The sequence below is a fragment of the Sorex fumeus genome, unplaced genomic scaffold (assembly GCF_029834395.1).
Source record: "Sorex fumeus unplaced genomic scaffold, SorFum_2.1 ptg000109l, whole genome shotgun sequence".
Classification (NCBI taxonomy): domain Eukaryota; kingdom Metazoa; phylum Chordata; class Mammalia; order Eulipotyphla; family Soricidae; genus Sorex; species Sorex fumeus.
In genome coordinates this window covers 503,666-523,302 of record NW_026606166.1, presented here as the reverse complement: position 1 = coordinate 523,302, position 19,637 = coordinate 503,666, and the positions used below count along the sequence as shown (strand labels likewise).

General features: G+C 48.2%; 1 protein-coding gene across 3 annotated transcripts in view; it reads left to right on the top strand.

The window, feature by feature from the left end:
• The window catches only part of LOC130042716 (target of rapamycin complex 2 subunit MAPKAP1), a 262,810-nt gene that overhangs the window by 232,301 nt on the left and 10,872 nt on the right, over nt 1–19,637 (top strand). For all 3 annotated transcript variants that reach the window (XM_056134882.1, XM_056134880.1, XM_056134881.1), the window contains one exon: nt 6,793–6,930. In XM_056134882.1, the coding sequence (XP_055990857.1) occupies nt 6,793–6,930 (138 nt within the window). The remainder of the gene's footprint in view (nt 1–6,792; nt 6,931–19,637) is intronic.

Below are 19,637 nucleotides of genomic sequence, written 5' to 3'. Positions count from 1 at the left end.
ATCTGGAAGCTGTCAGGAGAGGGAGCATGAAAAGGTCATGACGGATGGCTCTGGATAAGTGGGTCGGGAGAGAGCTGGCAAGGGAGACAAATGGCCTCCCCGCTTCTCAGGAAGAGGCTGCCCATTGTAGCCAGCCCCGAGCTGCCCGAGCAGGCAGGGGCAAGCCTGCCTGGCATCACGGTGAGCATGGCACCGCGCTGGGTGTGATGCAGCTCCGGGCATTCCTTCCCGGTGGCCCCGCCCCATCCACACTGGAGACCTCCCAGGCAGATGGCACCTTTCGTCTGGCAAAGCTTCCTGATTGTCAGTTAAAAAACCCAACACAGGCCCCTCTCCTCGTTCTAAAAGTCAAGAAAGGTCCTAAAATCTGAAATAGGAGCCCCCTACTCCCACCACAAAATGAAAAGAATAACATTTTAAATATTTATCTGGACACTTTGGATAAAAATGTTATTGTGCAAAAATACAGAAAAGGCAAGGATGAGTCGCACCGCCCAGAACTGGCCTCCGTTCCAGTTTGGAGCACATCCTTTTGTTCTCTTTTCTATAAATGCATTTCCTGTCCTTTTCACTTTGTGCCATAAGAATCTTTTCAAGTCACAGCTTTTCTTATACCTAAGATGAAAGACATGTGTGTGTGGGGGGGGGGGGGAGGCAGGGAGATGCTGGAGGCAGCGGGGTGCTTGCCTTGGTCCTGATTGGATTTCCCAGCACCACTTCAGTCCTCCAAGCACCACCAGGGCATGGAGTTAGAAATAACCCCTTAGGCCTGAGTGATAATACAATGGGTAGGGCATTTGCCTTGCAAGCCACCAACCCGGGTTCGATCCCCAGCATCCCATATGATCCCCCAAGCACCGCCAGGAGTAATTGCTGAGTGCAGAGCCAGGAGTAACCCCTGAGCATCACGAGGTGTGACCCAAAAAAGCAAAAAAAAAAAGAAAAGAAAAGAAATAACCCCTGAATATCATCAGGTGATACCCAAACCCCCCCAAATAAAGACTAGTGGCATACAGTCCTGTCACAATCCCGGACACAAGGGAATGAGACTGTGGGGCAGTAGAACGAGCTGGTGATGCAGAATCTGAGCACGAGTGGTTTCCCACTCCTGAGCACCACCGCCTGAAGCAGGCAATGGCCTGGCCCAGTCTGGTATGTGAACCACCGCACACCATTCTTGAAAATTGTTCGTGTGACTGAAAAGACACATTCTGGAGCCACGTCTCCTGACTCTTCAAATTCCAGCTTTGCCACATGTGATACAGGGCAGGTCACTTTGCCTCCTGGATATCAGTTTCCTGTCTGTGAAGGAGAATAAACAGTCACCAACGTCACAGGGCAGTTAGTTGAGAGATCGGAATCGGTGCACACAAAGGATTTGTACTCCCGCGGGCACAGAGCGGGTGCCGGTTAGTATTCGTAGCTCCTGGTACCGTAAGTGCTCATTAAAGGGTGTTTCTAATTGGCACTGTACCTGCTAGGCCTATAGAGAAAGCTGCGCCATGATTATTCGGGCCTGCTTAGAGCTTGCCAAAGCAAGACCAGCAAAACGCCTGCAAGGGTTTTCCCTTTCCTCATGTCCTGGGCCTTGGCTCTGAGGAAAATGATCCCAGAGAGATAATCCAGGGTGAAGACATGTCCCTTGCTTGCAGCCAACCCTGATTCAGTCCCCGGCACTACTTTGCCCCACAGGCGATAGAGCCAGAGTAGCCCTCAGCACAGCTGGGAGTGACCCCAGAGGAATACGAACAGATAAATGTTTCAGAGAAAAATGAGCACAGGAAATAGGCATCAGCCGCCTCCTCCCAGCCGCCACCTTCCCTGGCCAGCACAGCGCTCACCACATCCTGCGCTGCCGGCCTGCCGCCCCTGCTCCCACCTCACCTACAGCCTCGTCCCCTCACTGAGCCTCCCCGGAGCCAGGCACTGCTTTTCCCTCACTGCCCAGGGCACCACCTCCTAACTGGTCTTTCCCACGGTGGGGACAGAAAAGGTCTCTGCTTGCTTCCAGGCGGGGTCCCGCATACTCGTCTTTAACTGTGGGCTCAGGAAATCGTCTCCTGCCATAGACATCCTTGGGCCCTCCTGAACAGGGTGCAGAGGGCACCCTCGTGTCCAGCAGAGAGGATGGTGCCCCATGGGCCTTGTGTCCTGTCTGTTGTAAGGAGTTAAGACACATGTCTCCCATAGGATGAGATTGTTAATGTACAAAAGGATTTTTCCCGTTAGGAAAGAGTCCCCTGCAGATTTCTTTAAATAGGAACTCCTGGGGCCGCAGCAGTAATACAGTGTGTGGGGTGCTTGCCTCGCATGCGGCCCACCCAGGTTCCATCCGTGGCACCACTTTTAATCCCCCAGGTCCTGCCAGGAGTGATCCCTGAGTGCAGAGCCAGGAGTAAGCCCTGAGCATCGCTGGGTATGGTACCAAAAAAAATTTAATTAAAAAAATTAAATAGTGACTCCGTTAGGCAGGCAAGTGTTCTACAGATCATTAACTACTTGATGGAAAGCCTGCGGGGCCAAGAAATTTAAAACTAAAATGTTGGGAGCCCCTGCCAATTACTGATCAATTCCAAATGAAGATAAAGTATCTCTGAAACTACAAGTCACCGGGAAAATGTGATTTGATTCTGGGGGGGGAAATAATTCGATTTGCCAACAGTTTGGGGGGAACTCACTGATTGTTTACATGGTTTTCCACCTGCCCATCCACCTTGACCCTAGCACACTCACTGCCCACCTCATCCCCAGACTCAAATTAGGGTTCCCCTCTAGGAAGTGACCCCAAGGAAGGCCGTCATTGGGAACATCTTCAGTGACCAGGCAGTGCATAGGCAGTTGATGCCAAGATAGCACCCATAATGGATGAACCTTACAGTAACAATTTGCAGATAAAAATAATAGAAGTTAAAGTGTACTTTACATGATAAAAGAAAGATGAAGGCGGGTGCGAGTCTGTTACGTCTGAGATGGTTACAAAAGTCCTGCTTTGTGGAGTAGGCGCTGTTGAAAAGATTGATGCAATGGGGAGTGACCTTGGCTTGGAGCAGGAGCTGGTGATGTATGTATGAGCGTCCCTCTGCTAAATGGACCCAGATTTGTAGCGCTAATATACATGGGAGCCCAGAACCAAACTCAGGACGGCCATAAATCAACGGCCACTTTGGGTGTCATTTCTGGTTTATATTCCACTATTGTTCTATCACTTTAATTCATGTCACTATCATCTTTTCATCTGGAACAGTTTTATATAATTTTCCAGTGGAGTTACCTGACAAATCCTATCAAATTAACAAGGTACATTAACAATATTGACTGACTGACTGGCTTCAGGAACTGCAAGGCCGTACACCCGAATCTCACACTGTGTCTGTCTGGTGTCGGTTTCCCCTCTCTCTTTCCGAGGAGAGAATGTAGGAGCAGGGTTTATTCCACAGTAGGGATATGCACATTTATTTCACTCTGCTCATTTTGACTTTTATAAATGTCAGAATACGCAGCTGGGTGGGGGCAGGGGAGGAGGGCACGTGCTACCAACAGCTATGGCTTAAATACCTTTCTTCTTTCAGGGAACTATAGAAATGTCCAGATCTTTAACAATTAATGACCAAATTGGAGGGAAGAGGATAAAGGGGGCAGTTGTAATCTATTCTAAGTGAAATGCAGTAAGATTGGCTCCTGAGCCCTCTCACCCTCCTGCAATCATCTAGACCTGAATGCCCAGAGTCAGACATAGGACAGTATGCCTAACTGAAGCATGGGATTCCTGAACTGTGTCTCACAATAAATTCAGCGTTCAGTTAGGAGAACAAATACCAATTGTCTGTCATTCCATAGATGACACCACAGGAAAACGCCAGCACTGCGGACAGGCCCACCCATCACCCTCCAAAAGCCACTGCCTTTGTCTGATACCTTTGGGGATTTCCTTACCCATAGAATAAACTAGAACACAGGAAGGGTGACATCCCTAATCATTCAAATCATGTGTGGATTTGTTTTCTTTTAACTTTAAATTTGCTCTTAACCTGTATGCATGTGTGTGTGTGTGTGTGTGTGTGTGTGTGTGTGTGTGTGTGTGTTTGGGGGGGCGCATGGGGTATGGGGTCAGATTTTAATTGAGTGATTCCTTTCATCTGCATTTCCTTTGGGCCTCCCAGGTTTTCTCACATGAAATTGCGGTTTTCTGAGTGTGACCCACGAGTGTGACATATGTTGAGTCTAATTGTCCTTTCTGTTGCAGGATATACCTCTGATTGTTTTTTACTTTTTCTGATATCTTTACTTCTTTTCACTTGCTTTTTCCCCACTTTGACCCTGACCTTTAAACTATGACCTACAATCTAATTACTTTTAAGACTCCATCTGGGGTCCACTCTGGAAGACAGGTTGGGCATGTGGGTCCCACCTCATGACCGATCCCTCAGTATTCAGCACAAAGAGAAGAGCCTCGCAGCCTCGCTGGCGTCAGGGCCGTGGGGTGCTCTGTAACCAAGACAGGGACTGCCTCGGTGGCGCACAGGACACTGTCCACCCTGGTGTCACCTCTGTTCCCCTCACAGTTCAGCTCCCAGGCACTCACCCTCTGTAATCCGCTGTCCCCTGGAGCAGAGAACCAGTGACCCCCAGGGCTGGGGTTCAGTGGGTTTTCCGTCAAGGACCCTTGTTGTGTGGCCTCCTTTCAACAGAGCTCCCATCAATTAATGTCAGAGAAATTTCTTTTGTTTTCAGTGTGTAAGGTATTTTTCAAATCAGAAACTCTTTGTGGTAGCTTAGCTATATAGGCATAGGAGGTTTTTTGTTTTGTTTTTGTTTGGGTATCTGGGCCACACCTGGCTGCACTTAGGATGCCAGGAATCAAAGCCTGGTAGACAACTTGGTCACTTGATCACTTGATATCTCATCAATTCCGCTCAGGGGGGCGCCAGTAATGTCTCAATTCGTCTCTGTCGCGTGCTAGTATAGCCCAATGGCATCTGCTCATTCTAGGAACACGAACAGCTTCAAACAATCGTTCAGGGTCATGACAAAGTCTGACCATCTCATAGGTAGGCGGCCACGCGATCTTTTGACGTCCCGTGGAATCCAGTCGGTAATGGCTCTAGTCCAATGGTTGTCTCCAAATCTCATTACTTGTCCAGCCCAAATCTTATTACTTGTTTGACGCCTTGGCAAACAAGACAGCGTCCCTGATTCTTGACCGTCAACAGAGGTCGGAACTCCAGATTCTTTCTCTCATTTGAGTGAAGCGTGATACTCCAAGCATAGCTCTTTCGATTCGTCTTTGGGAGACCCAAATAGCATTCTCATCCTGTTTTCATAGGCCCCAGGTCTCTGAGGCATATGTTGATGCAGGAAGAACAGTGGAATCAAAGAGATGTGCCCAGAGCCAGAGGTTCTTCGTCCTCTTAGCTATTTCTTCAACGCTCTTGAAGGCGTTCCAAGCCATTCTCTTCCTCCTGCGCACCTCAGGTGCAGATCATTTGTCATGTTGACTTCTCGACCTAGGTACTCGTAACTGTTGCATTCGGACATGTTCATCCCATTGAGCCAATGGAGCATCAGGAACAAAACTGTTTCTCATAAACATTGTCATCATGAGATTCAGCTGTAGTCCTACCTTTCCAAACTCATGGTCAAAGTCGGCCAGCATTTGTGCTGCTTGGCTGATGTTTGGTGTTATTAGAACAATGTTATCAGCAAAGTGGAGGTGGTGTAGTTGCTGACTGTCTGTCTTCACTCCCATTCCTTCCAATTCCAGTGGTCGCATGACGTTCTCGAGGGAGGCACTGAAGTTTTTCGGTGAAATGGTATCACTCTGCCAAAACCCTCTCTTGACGTCAATGATCACCTCCCTGTAGAATGGTGAGATCCTGGTAGTGAATCCGCAATACAGCTCATGGAGGATCCTGATGTATTGAGTTTGAACACCCTGTTTGGCTAGGGCCTCGATGACCACTTCAGTCTCAACAACACGTGAGACAAAACGCCCTACCTGCTGTCTCTCCAGCACCCATTGGGCCAGGGATAGTAGAGATTTATCTGCCCAACTCGTACCTTCTTGAGGAAGGTGGGGAGAAATCATATGGGAAAGAGACCACCAAACAAAGACATTTAATCAATCTTACTGTGTCAGATAGGATAGAAGTAATACAGAGTTAAGAATATGTAGTCAGGGAGTGATAGTACAGCAGGTAGAGCACTTGCATTGCCCACAGCCGACCCAGATTCAATCCCGGGCACCATATATGGCCCCCCGAGCCTCCCCAGGAGTAATCCCTGAGCCCAGAGCTAGGAGTGAGCTCTGAGCACTACCGGGTGTGGCCCAGAAACAAAACAAGAATATGTAGGCAGGGCTGGAGAAGGAGCTGAGCACTTGCTTTGCATGCAACCAGGAAGGACCCCTGAGCACAGAGCCGGGAGTAGCCCCTAAGCATTGCCAGGTATGACCCCAAAACAAATTAAATTTTTTTAAAATAGTAGGATAAGCTATTGAACCCATGTTATATCTCGAAGGCATATTTCTTAATACCTTTTCATATAGTTTCAGTGGTCTCTACCCCCAGCCCCCACACACGCACACACCCAGGAAAACCAGCTGTATTACTTCTGGGTGCCGCTGGAGTCTCCGTACATCTGTCTGAAGGAGCCCTTTTCATTCCCCAGAGAACTGGGGAAGGATGTGCATCCTTCCCATTCCAAACCCATAAAACAGGCCAAGTGGTTACTGTGAAATCACTGACACCTTCTATTTCTTGTGGCTTCTTTTCCCCCACCCCCCTCATCCTGCAGGTATCTCTGGAGACAAAGTAGAGATAGACCCGGTGACGAATCAGAAAGCCAGCACGAAGTTTTGGATTAAGCAGAAACCCATCTCAATCGATTCTGACCTGCTCTGTGCCTGTGACCTTGCCGAGGAGAAAAGCCCCAGTGAGTAGCGCCTTTTATTTATGTCGCCCTTCTCTCGGCCCCCCTTCGCCTCGGCGTGCTGGGTGCCAGGAGAATATATTGCCACCGTGTCCTTTTTTCCTTGGGTCTGTTTAATTCATTACCAGAAATTTCTTTTAATCAAACGGAATTGTAAGATGGTGCCCAGAAGCCCGACACGGGTCCCAGCTCCCCTGTCCCCGCAGCAGCACGGCGAGGCATGGGGGGCAGATCCCTGCTGGGAATGTGCCTGGTGGAGCCCCCGCACCCCCGTTTTACTGTGTGCTCCCTTTCTTCTCCCTTGGGGATTTGACCGGTCGCCCCAGGCCTGCCTGCTGCCCGCCTTGCCAGGTCGAGGGGAGATGGGGGATTTCCTGTGGCTCCTGAAGGCCAGATTTAGATATCCGTCACGCCAGACGTGTCGGCCCCCTGCAGGTTATTGGCAGCTGCATGCGTGACCTACCCGCTTATAATTAAACTCCTACAGGCCCGACGTTCAGATCTCCGGCCGCTCCACACCCCTCTGCTTAAGTGGTCCAGCATGGAAATGGCTTCCTGGGAGAAGCAGTGGGAACTGGGGGTGGTCCTGGGTTCTCCTCTGCATCCCCTGTGAAGCCCGTTTCAAATGCAGAGCGCCCGACCCACCCACCCCGGTTAGGTTCCTATTTGAGAACCAGGCTTGGTTCCTGTATGATCCAGGCTTCTCATTTTGTCAGTCCCTTTGTTCTGGCGTCAGTACATGTGAGAACAAGTCTGAGAAATGAGTTGCTCGGAACAGTGAGAACTGTGGGGGCCGGTGGGGGTGTCTGGTGTGGTGCAAGTCTTTGAGTTTGCACTGGTGTGGGGGACTGTGGGCAAGACACAAGTCTCCCTGCCCTGTGGGTGGTGGGTGATCACGGTCTGGTCAGCTCCACTGCTGGCTCACAGTGACCTTTCAGCTCGTAGCCCACAGCGTGACTCCTCAGGAGAGCATGGGGTGGGCAGCAGTCAGGCGTGCACACCCTGATCCCACCATTCCTGCTACCCCACTAGAGGCCTCCACTCTATAGCTAGTCGCCACCGGGGCCAGTGAGCCAGAGGCCTGCTGCTCCCGAATCTGGGCCCCGGCACTGCCACATTCCCTCTGCTTCAGTGAACATCTCCCAGCTTGTCAGCTAGTGAAAACGTCATTCTTCTCGCATTGTTCCTCCCCAAGAACTCAGGATGATCTGAAAAGTAACATTTTATAGATGCTGCCTGTCTGAGATGTGAAAGCCGATTAAGCCGGGCTGGCAGATTTGGGAAAAGGACCAGACCCAGGACCCCATTTCCCTTACACCCATACCAGGAGTGGAGGCCATCCCGCCACGTGGCACGGCCAAGGGCACCAGCCAACCATGTCAGTGCTCAGGGGAAGCCAGTCAGCATGGAGGGAGATAACGTCCCAACCTAGTGTGGGGCACACACAGGCGTATCTGGGGGTGGGTCCATCCTCTCGCTGGCTCCAGGAACCTAGAAATAGCGAAACATTCTGAAAAGTGATGTGTGGTAGCCCCAGTAGAAGACAGCAAAAGTCTCACCCCTACCTCAGTGCTTTTTGACTCGTGTTCCTCAGAGCTCTGTGTTCTCTGGAAGAACAGAGAAGGGCAGAGCTGGTAAGGTCTCCCCTTCAACCAGAAGAAAGCTTTTTCTGTTTGAAAAATGTTTGAATTCTGAATGTAAAAGGGCCAAAGACTAGGGACTCACTGAGGCATGGGAAGGAGAGAAAATGAGAGAGAGAGAGAGAGAGAGAGAGAGAGAGAGAGAGAGAGAGGAGAAGAGGAAGAAGAGAAGGGAGGAGTGGGAGAGACAGGGGGAGAGGAGAAGAGGAAAAAAGAGGAGGAGAGAGGGAGGGGTGTCTGCGACCCGAGAGAGTACAGGAGTTAAGGTGCTTGCCTAGCACATGGCCAGCTCTGTCTTGGTTCCTGGCACCACGTGCCCCCCCTTACCACCACAGGGAACAAACCCCAAGTGCTGGGGCTGGAGCGATAGCACAGCGGGTAGGGCGTTTGCCTTGCACGCAGCCAACATGGCCAACACAGATTCGATTCCCAGCACCCCATATGGTCCCCTGAGCACCGCCAGGAGCAATTCCTGAGTACATGAGCCAGGAGTAACCCCTGAGCATCGCCAGGTGTGACCCAAAAAGAAAAAAAAAAACCCAAGTGCTGCCTGGCACAGCACTGTCGCACCCCTGCATGCACCCCCTGAAAGGGAAGCGGTTTCAGAGTCCCCGCGTCATAATGAATTGAGACTCCTTTGCGGCCTTGGCCCCTTGCAGTTTCCCTTTCGAATGTGGGCCCTGGTCACTCACTGTGAAGTGCTCCTACACAATCAAGCCTGACTTTATGTCCCTCCCTCTGACTTACAGACCCCTTCGCTTCCCCATGCCCCCCACTCACTGTTCAGGGTCCAGCTGGTGTCCCACCCTCCCAGGGACTTGCGCCCCAAGTTTGCAGCCCTCACCCCACACACTGAGCTGTATTAGCTGTTGGTACCTGCCACCCCACCACCTGCATGGGCACGCACACCGTGTCCCAGGGACCATCATCCCTGTGTGCCAGCCCTGGCCAGTGTCCACAGTCAGTCTTGGAATTGTACTCAGGCCAGATTGGGTCACTAAAAGTTAATCGACAGAATTGATGATACAAAGTGACCAAACAAAGACATATTGAATGAATCGCCTTGATGCTTTTATTATTTTTTTTTATGATTTCCAGTATCTTCATCAAATTAATTCAGTGACTTAATCTAAAAAGTTCATCTTTAAGCGCATCGACAGACTACAGAATTAATCTACAGGGTTGCTGCTGCTTTTTTTTTTCTTTTAAGGATTAATGGTAACTCTTTTTATCTTTTGTGTCTGTTGAACCTTAGAAAAAAGTTATTTTAACAGCACTAAAGAAATGAAAGTCACTATATTTCATAAGTTTCGCCTGTGATTTTTATCAGCAATGTGATGTATGTTTGTAGCTGAGTTTACATCAAAAATTATTCTTTAGGCCTTCTTGAATGAATTATGGCAAAGAGAGAGAGTCTAGAAGTAGATAAGGGTTTTGATTTCTGCAATATATTTCCTTTTTCATGTCTTTATCTCTCGTAACACAAGTGTCTTGCCAAAGACTGGAAACGTGTGACCAACTGGAATAATTTAGTTGTGAAAATTGAGGAGATGTGTTATTAAACAGCTTTCTATACAAAACGGCATTTAGTGGCGGGAGGATAATGAAGTTGTCCTCGGTCTTGCTTGAGACATGTTTGTCAGGATTTTGAACAGAAAAGAAATGGTTTTTAAAAACCTCTGAATGTGGCCAGTTTGCGGTGTTGGTGGAGAAAGCCGCTGTCAAGACATTAACTCAGTCGTCATAAGGAACACAACTCAAGCTTAATTGATGCCATATCCAAAAAGTACGTGAGTAGCTGACTTGGCAGAGGGGCGCGCGCGAGGATGCCTGCAGTGAAACACGTAATTACGGAGACTTGGACCCGGCAGCCTCCAGAAACAGCCCTTCCACGGCTCTTCTCTACCTCACTTCGCCCTCCTAGACTATGTTCTCAGGAGGAAGATTTATTGCTCTGTCCCTGTGAGTGTTTAAGGACCTGGAACTTAATGACTAAATAGATACGTGACTTTTTTTTTAAATGCACATATCAATATGGACTCTTCCGAGAGAGTTCGTTGGGAATCTCTGTGTATCAGTAGCCCTGAGAAATGAAGACTAGATTCTTGCCTTTCTGGAATTTTTTTTAAGCCTGCTGCCATTATTATTCAAATCAGCGATCTCTCAGTCTAGTTTTGCCACTCCTAGGATATCTTTTGCTATTTTGAAGGATGTCACAGACCTCTAAAAGATGAATTAATTTTAATTCATTTTAACTGAACAAAGATGTGTACAGCACAGAGGGGAGGAGAATGTTTCCGTATCAGAAATGGGAAATAATTTCCCATCCTCGGAAAGGTGTAGGGCGAGGCTGTGAGCACGGCAGACTTCCCTTTTAAGTGCTTGCCTCAAATTCCAACACTGAAACAAAAGCAGGAGAATTCTTCCCTGAAGCGGGCACCATCAGGAACTGTCGGGCTGTCTGGAACTGTGTCCCAGACTCAGCCAGTCCGGGTCTGGTTTTATTATAAGAAGGTTGTGCAGGTTTCGCGTCTTTAAAAGGAAGCAGCCTATCATTAAGAAATCAGATTTAAACCTTAATAAAGTAGCTGTCGTCTTTATAGCTGAAAAGCACTCTGTATCTCAATTAAGTACAGATAATATAAAATCTTAAGGAAGCAACATAATAGAGGTAACCTGATTACATTCTCTTGCAAGAGTATAATCTAAAGGAAATTGATTCTGTGGATGCTGGTTATGTTGGTGGGGGATTGTTTATTTGGGTTTTGGGATTTTTGTTTTCTGGATTTTTTTTTTCTCCAGAACTGTTCGGATACAAGATAGGAGTTCTTCCAGATCATGAGTTAACCACAGTCATAGGGAAACTGTTAAGACAGTCGTGACTAGCTGCTGCTGCGTTTCTAAGGGTGAGATTCGGCTACAGCTCTGGCTTAAATTAGCTGGACTTATTGGGGACCTCCCGCTTAAATGAATCTTTCTTTTCATAAGTGCTTGACAAGATCTGTAAAGTAGTGTATTTAATCTACTAATTAAATTAAAGCTACTGAATAATGATTTGTCCACATTGATTTAACTTAACTAGAAAAGATCGGCATTGTTGCGATCTTCAGCAGCCTTAATGGCCAAGCCGGTTAGACACAAAGGCCTCTTGTGTTTTATAGGTCAGTGGTACATAGGTAAGGCCCGGCTGTAATTGAATCGCCTGCCCTGTACCCTGCAGTTGCAGATTTCCTGCGCCTTCCTGTTCCATTGTTGCACTGGGGCTTAAGAGAATGTTAACGCGGTAATAGGCACCGGGCCTTCCCCATTATACGTCTTGCTATCGAGCGGTTCTGCATGACTAGTTAAAGAAGATGGCAAGAAGATTAATGAAAGCAAGGCTAATACAGAAGGGGGTACTTTTGCAAGACTTCTACCGAGGAGATATTAGAGCTGAACCAGAGCTTGGCTTTTTTCTTTATCCTGTGACCTTTGAACCCGCCTCACTGTTGAGAGCTGCCAGGGAAGTCGACGTTTTGATTGATGTCGGTACACGAGTCCGTCTTTCCCATTGAATTCCACATCTGCACGAAAATAGCTTTTCCAGCAGAATTCATACTGGCTAGAAGTGATAGCCAAATTGATGGCTGAAATGCTTTTATGTAGTTTTCATTTAAACCTGAAGGTGTTTGATGGTCTAGCTCAGGGTCCAGTTCCCATAGATGATAAGCATTTGCTTATATGTCCTTACAGGAATTATCAACTCCTAGTGAGAGTTGGGCGTTTAGAATGGTCCAAGGTTTGCCAACCTCTCCAAGTGGGCTCTGCGGGGATGTCACTCCTAGCACCCTTAAACAAGAAAAATCAGTGTGGGGGCGTAGTGAACTCACTTGGAGGGTTTTGTCCAGGGAACAAAGGGTCTGGCTGATTCTAAAAGGCTTTCCATGGGGAGCCCGAAGCCTCACCTCTGTCCACCTGAACTCCCAACCCCCCCCGAGGTACCCCATCCCACATGGACACCTCTTCCCTGTCCCTAACCTTGTCCTTCACACACACACATGGCTGTTTGGGCCACGTGCGTGACAGCCCTATACAGCTGCAGACCTCTCCACGTGTTCCCCGGCCCCGCACATGTGCATATCTCCGAAGGAGCCTGTGTGTGCGTCTCCGTCCCTCTCTGAACAAAGGCAGACTGGGAACGGGCTCCGAGGGCCAGGGTGGCCACTCACCTGACTCGAGTCCTGCCCCCACCACCCAGCTCCCAGCTCCCTGTCCCACGGGGATCGCTCCAGCTGATGTGGTGTGCACACGAGCACACATGCACACACCAAAGGAGGAAGCACCCAGGAGTTAGGTCAGATGTGTCCGATGCTTGTGATGGTGTGTCTGAGGGGAACGGGAGGGATGTTAGCTACACTGAGGCCCGTGGCCACGTCAGTCCCGGAAGCCACAGTAAGGCAGATGGCCTGAGAGAGCTGTACGCCATGCTTAGCATTGACTCCCCGGGGCGAGACACTCCAGACATGAGACAGGCGGGCTGTGGTGGGTCTGACCCTCTGACAAGGACTTATTTCCTACATTCCAGATCAAATACGGTAAGTACTGCTCGATTCCAGAACACAGCGGACTCTAACATATTAAATGCCCCAGTTATTGAATTGCCTTTTCATAAGGGTACTCTGGAGCGCAATCAGGAGCAGGCAGTGCCTCATCCTTTTAACAGATATGTTTCCGAGCCCTATTAAAAGGGGTCTTCATCTATCCTGTCAAAGGGAGTCTGCTGGGGTTTTTTAGTTTAATTACACTATCCAATTAAAACTCCTTGCTGCATTTGGATGCGCCTCTCCTTGGGCCTGAGTGGATATGACATTTACAAGGCTCGCCTTTCAAGCAGACAATAGTGTGATTGATGAGGTGCACGTTCATGAAGGAGGCGAGTGCCTGTGGAGGTGCTGCTTAGTGCATTTTGATTTATTTATCATCTCCTTCCAAAACAAGGGAGCTGTCGGGGAGATGGGTTCAGGCAACCAGGGAGACCACCTCAGTTCTTCCCGGTGTGTGGGCGGGAGAGACCCGCGAGGGCCACAGGGTACAGGTGGAGAAAAGCCACACGTCTGCGTCACCTACTGCCACGCCACCCCCTTCGGGCCTCTGACCCAGTTTGGGATCCGGGGCTGTAATCGGTTAAGTAGGCCATCACTGCCGTAGGGAGCCGTTCGCCGGGATGGGGTACCGTTGCCTGTGCCCCAGAGAACTCAGCCCATGGGAGCCGACCCAGCAGATGAGCCTGTTAACTGACCTTGGTCGTGAGCTGACACCTCCAGGGACCTGGCTGCAACTGGCCGGACACTCTTGTCGTGTGCGATGGTTCTCCAGCTCCTTTCGGGTATGCTGAGGGTTTAAAAATCTCTTCTGGAATTCGAAATTGTTGAAGAGCGAGCGTGGCTCCTCAGCAGAGAAATGGAGGCGCGGTGTAGGACTCCACGAGAGAGACCCAGTGCCTCATTCTGCAGGCCCTTGGTACACGCTCCACGGGTTCGTACAGCCCCTAGAAGTGGGGTGTTTGAGTAGGGCTCAGGAAGGGTCAGCACTGAACTGGGGCGGGGGGAGGGGGGCCAGCAGGTAACAACTGCCCTCCCGGCCTCAGTATAAACTGCCTCAGTTGCTCCTGTGGGCTGGAGGGGACATACTTGGTAGCCACGTTACACGTATGAAAAATACGTGTTTGTGAGAAAAGTTGGCTGGCACCGAGAGAGAGCCTTGAGGACTTTCTTACATTCTCTGTAAACTCTTTTCCTTTCAGCTTGCTGATAGTTTATTTGCATTGATGGAAATAAGTTGTGTGTGAGCGCAGAACATATTTTGAGGCCATCAACTATCTTTTCTCCTGGGAGATGCTATCTTATGCTATTAAGTTTTCACTATTTATCTTGATCCTTATGGACCCATAATCACAAAAGAGTTAACTAAATGTAATGGGCATTTTGCATACACTTAAATCTTTCTAGATTTTTGACAACCACTTTTTCAAATTCTTTCCTTCTTGATTTAACACTAAGAGAGATCCTGATTGACAAAAGAGTAAGGGCAAGGTCTGTGCCCTATTAAAAAACTCCATGTGAAATATTTCTCAGCTGGATAAATGATAGAAAAAATCTGTTTTCCTTGCCTCCTGCCAAGCTTCAAATTGTTTTCATGATAAATAAATGGGGTACTAGATTTTAAGTTATTCTGATAGACATGGAAAAAAGTAAGGCCTTTCTTCCATTAAAATCCAAATATGTGTTGTTTCTAAGACTCCCATAGGCAAACTTCCACAATAGGGCAGCTGCCACCAGATTAGCCCTTCTATCGTAAATGACTGGGAAACTGCATACAATAGATGAAACTGTTTTTGGACACTGGAGATCAGGCACTGTAGGACTCTGAGCCCAGAGAGAAGGAAGACAAATGAGGTGAGCTCCACTGAGCGCTTTCCTTCCAAGACTTCCCAGGAAGAGTCCAGCAGTCTCACCGTGCGGGAGATGCGTAGCCGGACTGGGGGAGGTGAAAACTGCTGAAATTTGCAAAGTAAAGTGTGGAAAGGAGAAAGAGTTCTAGGCAGAGTCACCTAAATGCTTTGCTGAGTCCCAACCCATGCATGCATTGTGTGTGTGTGTGTGTGTGTGTGTGTGTGTGTGTGTTGGGGGAGGGGCCAGGAAACACCTCACAGCCACCAAAGCACTATAAACTACACACTCCTGGTCAGTCAGAGCAGTGTTGCAGTACATTGAGTGGTGACTTTGGAAACGTATCTTGGAAGGCAGAACTAACCCTAGGCAGAAGACTGATCTAATCCTTCATGGTAAAGGAGTGTGGGAAGGATCCACATGTAAATTAACCATCTACCAGAATAAACCCAGGGTTGTCTAAAGACTGATGACAAAATGCTGACGTCCTGTAATTTCATGTGTACCATATCCCACATTCAATCAAGAATTACCAGACAGCTAAGAAGCAAGGAAATGAGTACCGAAACTTGGAGAAAAGCCAATCAATAAAAACAGCCAGAAATGGTAGGAATGGTAGAATTAGCAAGATAACTCTTGCTATTTAGTATAACTGTAAAATGTTCAGAGATTTAAAGGGAAGCAAAAACACAAAAAAAGAAAAAGAAACTATTAAAATAAGAACCAAGTGAAAGTTCTTGCCAGGCTGGAGTGATAGTGTGACAGGGAAGGCATTTGCCTTGCACATGGCCAACCCGGGTTCGATCCCCAGCATTCTATATGGTCCCCTGAGCACCTCCAGGAGTAATTCCAGAGTGCATGAGCCAGGAATAACCACCAAACATCGCGCCAGGTGTGACCCAAAAAGCAAAAAAAAAAAAAAATGTTCTTGCAACTAGGATACCTGAATCAGATACCTCACTGATGGGAGCAGATTAGGGGGAACTGTCCATATGTCCATTATTCATCGCTGTGCAATAAGTTGCCTCGAAGCTTGGTGACTAAAACATTCTCACCCCTTTTGTGGGTCAGGAACCCGGTACAGCTTATCTCTGGTGTCCAGCCTGTGGCGAGCATGTCAGCCCAGGCCTCGGAAAAGGCAGGGTCGGCCTCACAGTGCACCCAGGGCGAGAGAGAGAGAGAGAGAGAGAGAGAGAGAGAGAGAGAGAGAGAATATTACACCCAAGTGTGAAAGGGGAAAAGGGGGTGAATCAGAAGATGAAGATTGGGGTCTAGCTCAGCAGTAGAACACTTGATTAGCATGTGTGAGATTCTATGTTTGATCCCTTGCCCCCCACACATACCCAAAAAAAGCATGCGAAAAGCAAGAGACAAATTATTGGGAGTTTGTTTTAGAATCTGCTGTCATAATCAGTGAACTTTGAGACAGGACGGTATGAGTTATTCGCACAGAAGCACAGAACAAGAAAGCAGATGAAAGAAACTACATGTGGGATAATATCTGGTGTTCTGATTATGTCAATGGGGTCACAGGAGAGAGAATACTTTCAGATTGTTAAAAATATCAGCCCACAATCTTGTTAGAAACACAATAGGATAAATATACTGTTTTATCAGTAATTTTATATACTGATATTGAGAAAAACATATCAAGGCTCACCATAGTCAAATTTTTGAGCACCAAAGGAGACAGAAAAACCAAAATATAAGAATGATTGCTGGGGCTGGGGAGATAGTTTCAAGGACTGGGATTACATGCGTTGCATGCAGGAGCCCCCATGTTTGATCCCTAGAACCACTTAGACCCCAGAGAACCGCCAGGTATGGACCAAAAAGGAAAACCAGAATGATTTCTGACCTCCCTTCAGAAGTAATGCAATCCAAGAGCCATGGGGTGACCACTCTAAGGCACTCCAGGACATCTGTCAGCCTGGAATTCTATATCCATTGGCGATTAGCCTTCAGAAAGAAAGGTAAAATCGACGTTTTTTAGACATTTAAAGAATGAGTTTATTGCTACAAGAAACGTTAGTCTGGAAAGAAAAAAACAAAATCCAGCTCTACTGCAAAGAAATTAAAAGCACTTCACATTTCAGCGTAAGCAACTGTATGGAAGGAATAGAGAGAAAAGAAATGAGAGAGACTGAGTGAAAAATAGAGACTCACTGGCATGGCGACACGTAGCCCAGGAGCTAAGGGTGGATTTTTCACAGGTGAGCATTTGCCTTTGGTGACAAGATCCACACTCGAGGTTCAGGCAGTGGCTCCGTGGCAGGAAACAGCTGAGCGAGCACGTGGCCGTGAGTGCATGAGTGCACACACCCAGCATGGCCTGGGGACTCTGCTCTCTGCAGCCCCTCACACCACACAGATGTGGCCACTGGCAAGCACCATGGCCAGGTGTGCGAGCGAGGACCACCCCAGGCTGTGTGCAACCCCCAGTCATCACAGCAAAAGGCAACAGCAAAGGGAGGGGAAGAGCCACTGACAGTGACAGCCACGCACGGGTGCCATTATCCGGGACTCCAGCATCACTGTTAATTTTGAGTTCCATACAGGATCATCCTTCCTGCCCCAAGTTCTGTTCTTCTCATGGATTTTATTACTCCCCCCCTTCCAGAATACACTTACCATATTTTAATTTCACCTATAAAAACGGGTCCTTTTTCTCTTCTTTTATAAATGTGTACAAAATATACTCAGTCTTACTCCAGAGTGCAAAACCAAAATTATTTACCATGTGCCCCTATATAGGACAAGTTTGCTTGTCCTTGAGTGGAGGTAAACAGATAAAGGGAGTCGGCAGAAGTATGTGTGACAGAGCACATGCCCCATGTGAGCCCCCAGACTCCAGCAAGAGTGACCCCAAGCCTCCCAAAGCCACAGGGCCTAGGTGTGGCCCCTGCTTTTTTTAAAAATGTGAAAGGCCAAAGCACTGGCCACTTAGTTCTTGAAACAGCCCCGAAGCAAGCCGCCTCTTGGGATAGAGCCCTGGGCTTACCGAGCCCCGCCCAGAGCTATTTAACCTAGCAAAACTCGAGCCCAATGGGTGGAGCTATAGTACTGAGGGTAAGGCGTTTGCCTTGCACAAGGCCGACCCAGGTTCGATCCCCAGCATCCCATATGGTCTCCCCAAGCACCATCAGGAGTAATTCCTGAGTACAGAGCCAGGAGTAACCCCTGAGTGCTGCCGGGTGTGACCCAAAAAGAAAAGAAAAAAAAACTCAAGCCCGATGTTTGTGTTTCAGAAATGAAGAAGCCAAGGGAGTAATGCAGCTAGTCCCAAATCCTGAGTGAAAGCTAACAGGTGGGGACTTCCTCTGCCCTGAAGCCATGGCGAGGCACTAAACTCCCTGCTATTATGGAGGTACAGGAAAGCATGGGCTCCACCAGTGGTGCTCTGGAGCTGCTCCACACTCAGGGCCACACCTGGAGGTGCGGAGGACCGTGCTGTGCTAGGGATGCCACCCAGATCTCCTGCCTGTGATGCAGGTGCTCTGGCCCACTGAGCCAGCTCCCCACCCTTGCCTGTGCTTTTCTGATGAAATAGCATATCTGCCTCAGAGCAGTCTCCAAGTTTTTATTGACTTTGTTTGGACAGACCAGCAGAGCACCTGGCAGTGCTCAGGGACTACTCCCCCTTGGTGCTCAGTGAGTCGTTAAGGTTCTGGAAATCAAACCTGGGCCTCCCACATGCAAAGTATTTGCTCCAGCCTTTGAGTCATGGCCATGGCTCAGACAGTCTTTTTAAAAATAAATGCCACCCCTTTTTATTAAGGTGAGATTTTTCCCCCCTTAAGTACATTAAATATGAAAAAAAAAGACGAGAAGAGAGGAGTAATAACATAACTTAATGCATTGGGAATTAAACACTGACAAGAGTTGAGCAAAAAATGAAACAAATAGAAAAACCTATTAAAAATCAGCACAAGAGGCATTGTCCCTCCACCTGCCCTCCAGGAGTCCCAGCGGCCGCCAAATTCCAAAACCCAGTGAGAAGCCCAGGTACGTGGGATCTGTGATGGCAAGCACTAGGCCTCAAGGGGTAGGGGTTGGGCCAGTCCTTCTCATCTCCCTGTCCCAATGGGACACTGGAGGTCACGCCCACAAAGTATCTCCGGCTGCTCTTTGAGCAACTTAACAGCCATGATCCAGAGACACACTAAAGAATCTCGGAACCAAGCAGCTCACTGCAGAGATTTCTCCAGACCCTAATTAGCTAAAATTTTAGAATTCCAGGAGCATGCGGCCAGTCTCACAGCCATGTGACATCTTATGCTATTCATAACAAGCAGTACAAAATAAATTACCTAGCATCTGCCTCTTCAGCAGGTTTGAGTAGTGGTGGTAAAATTTTAAATAATGGTAGTGGGAAGGTGTAATGGTCGTGGGACTGGCGTCGAAATATTGATTGTAATCCATTATTGTGAACAACTCTTTGAAAATTTCTTTAAAATTTCTTTTAAAATTAGCACAACAAATCAGAAAATAAGCAGAAGTATAACTCTGTGGAACTCTGCAGCCCCGAGGAAACCATGGCATTCAGTGCTTAACGGATACGAGAGGAAAACCTGTGACATGGAATGATTGTCATAAATTAAAGATGAAACCTCCAGGTGTAGAACTCACTTCTTTCTTGTAT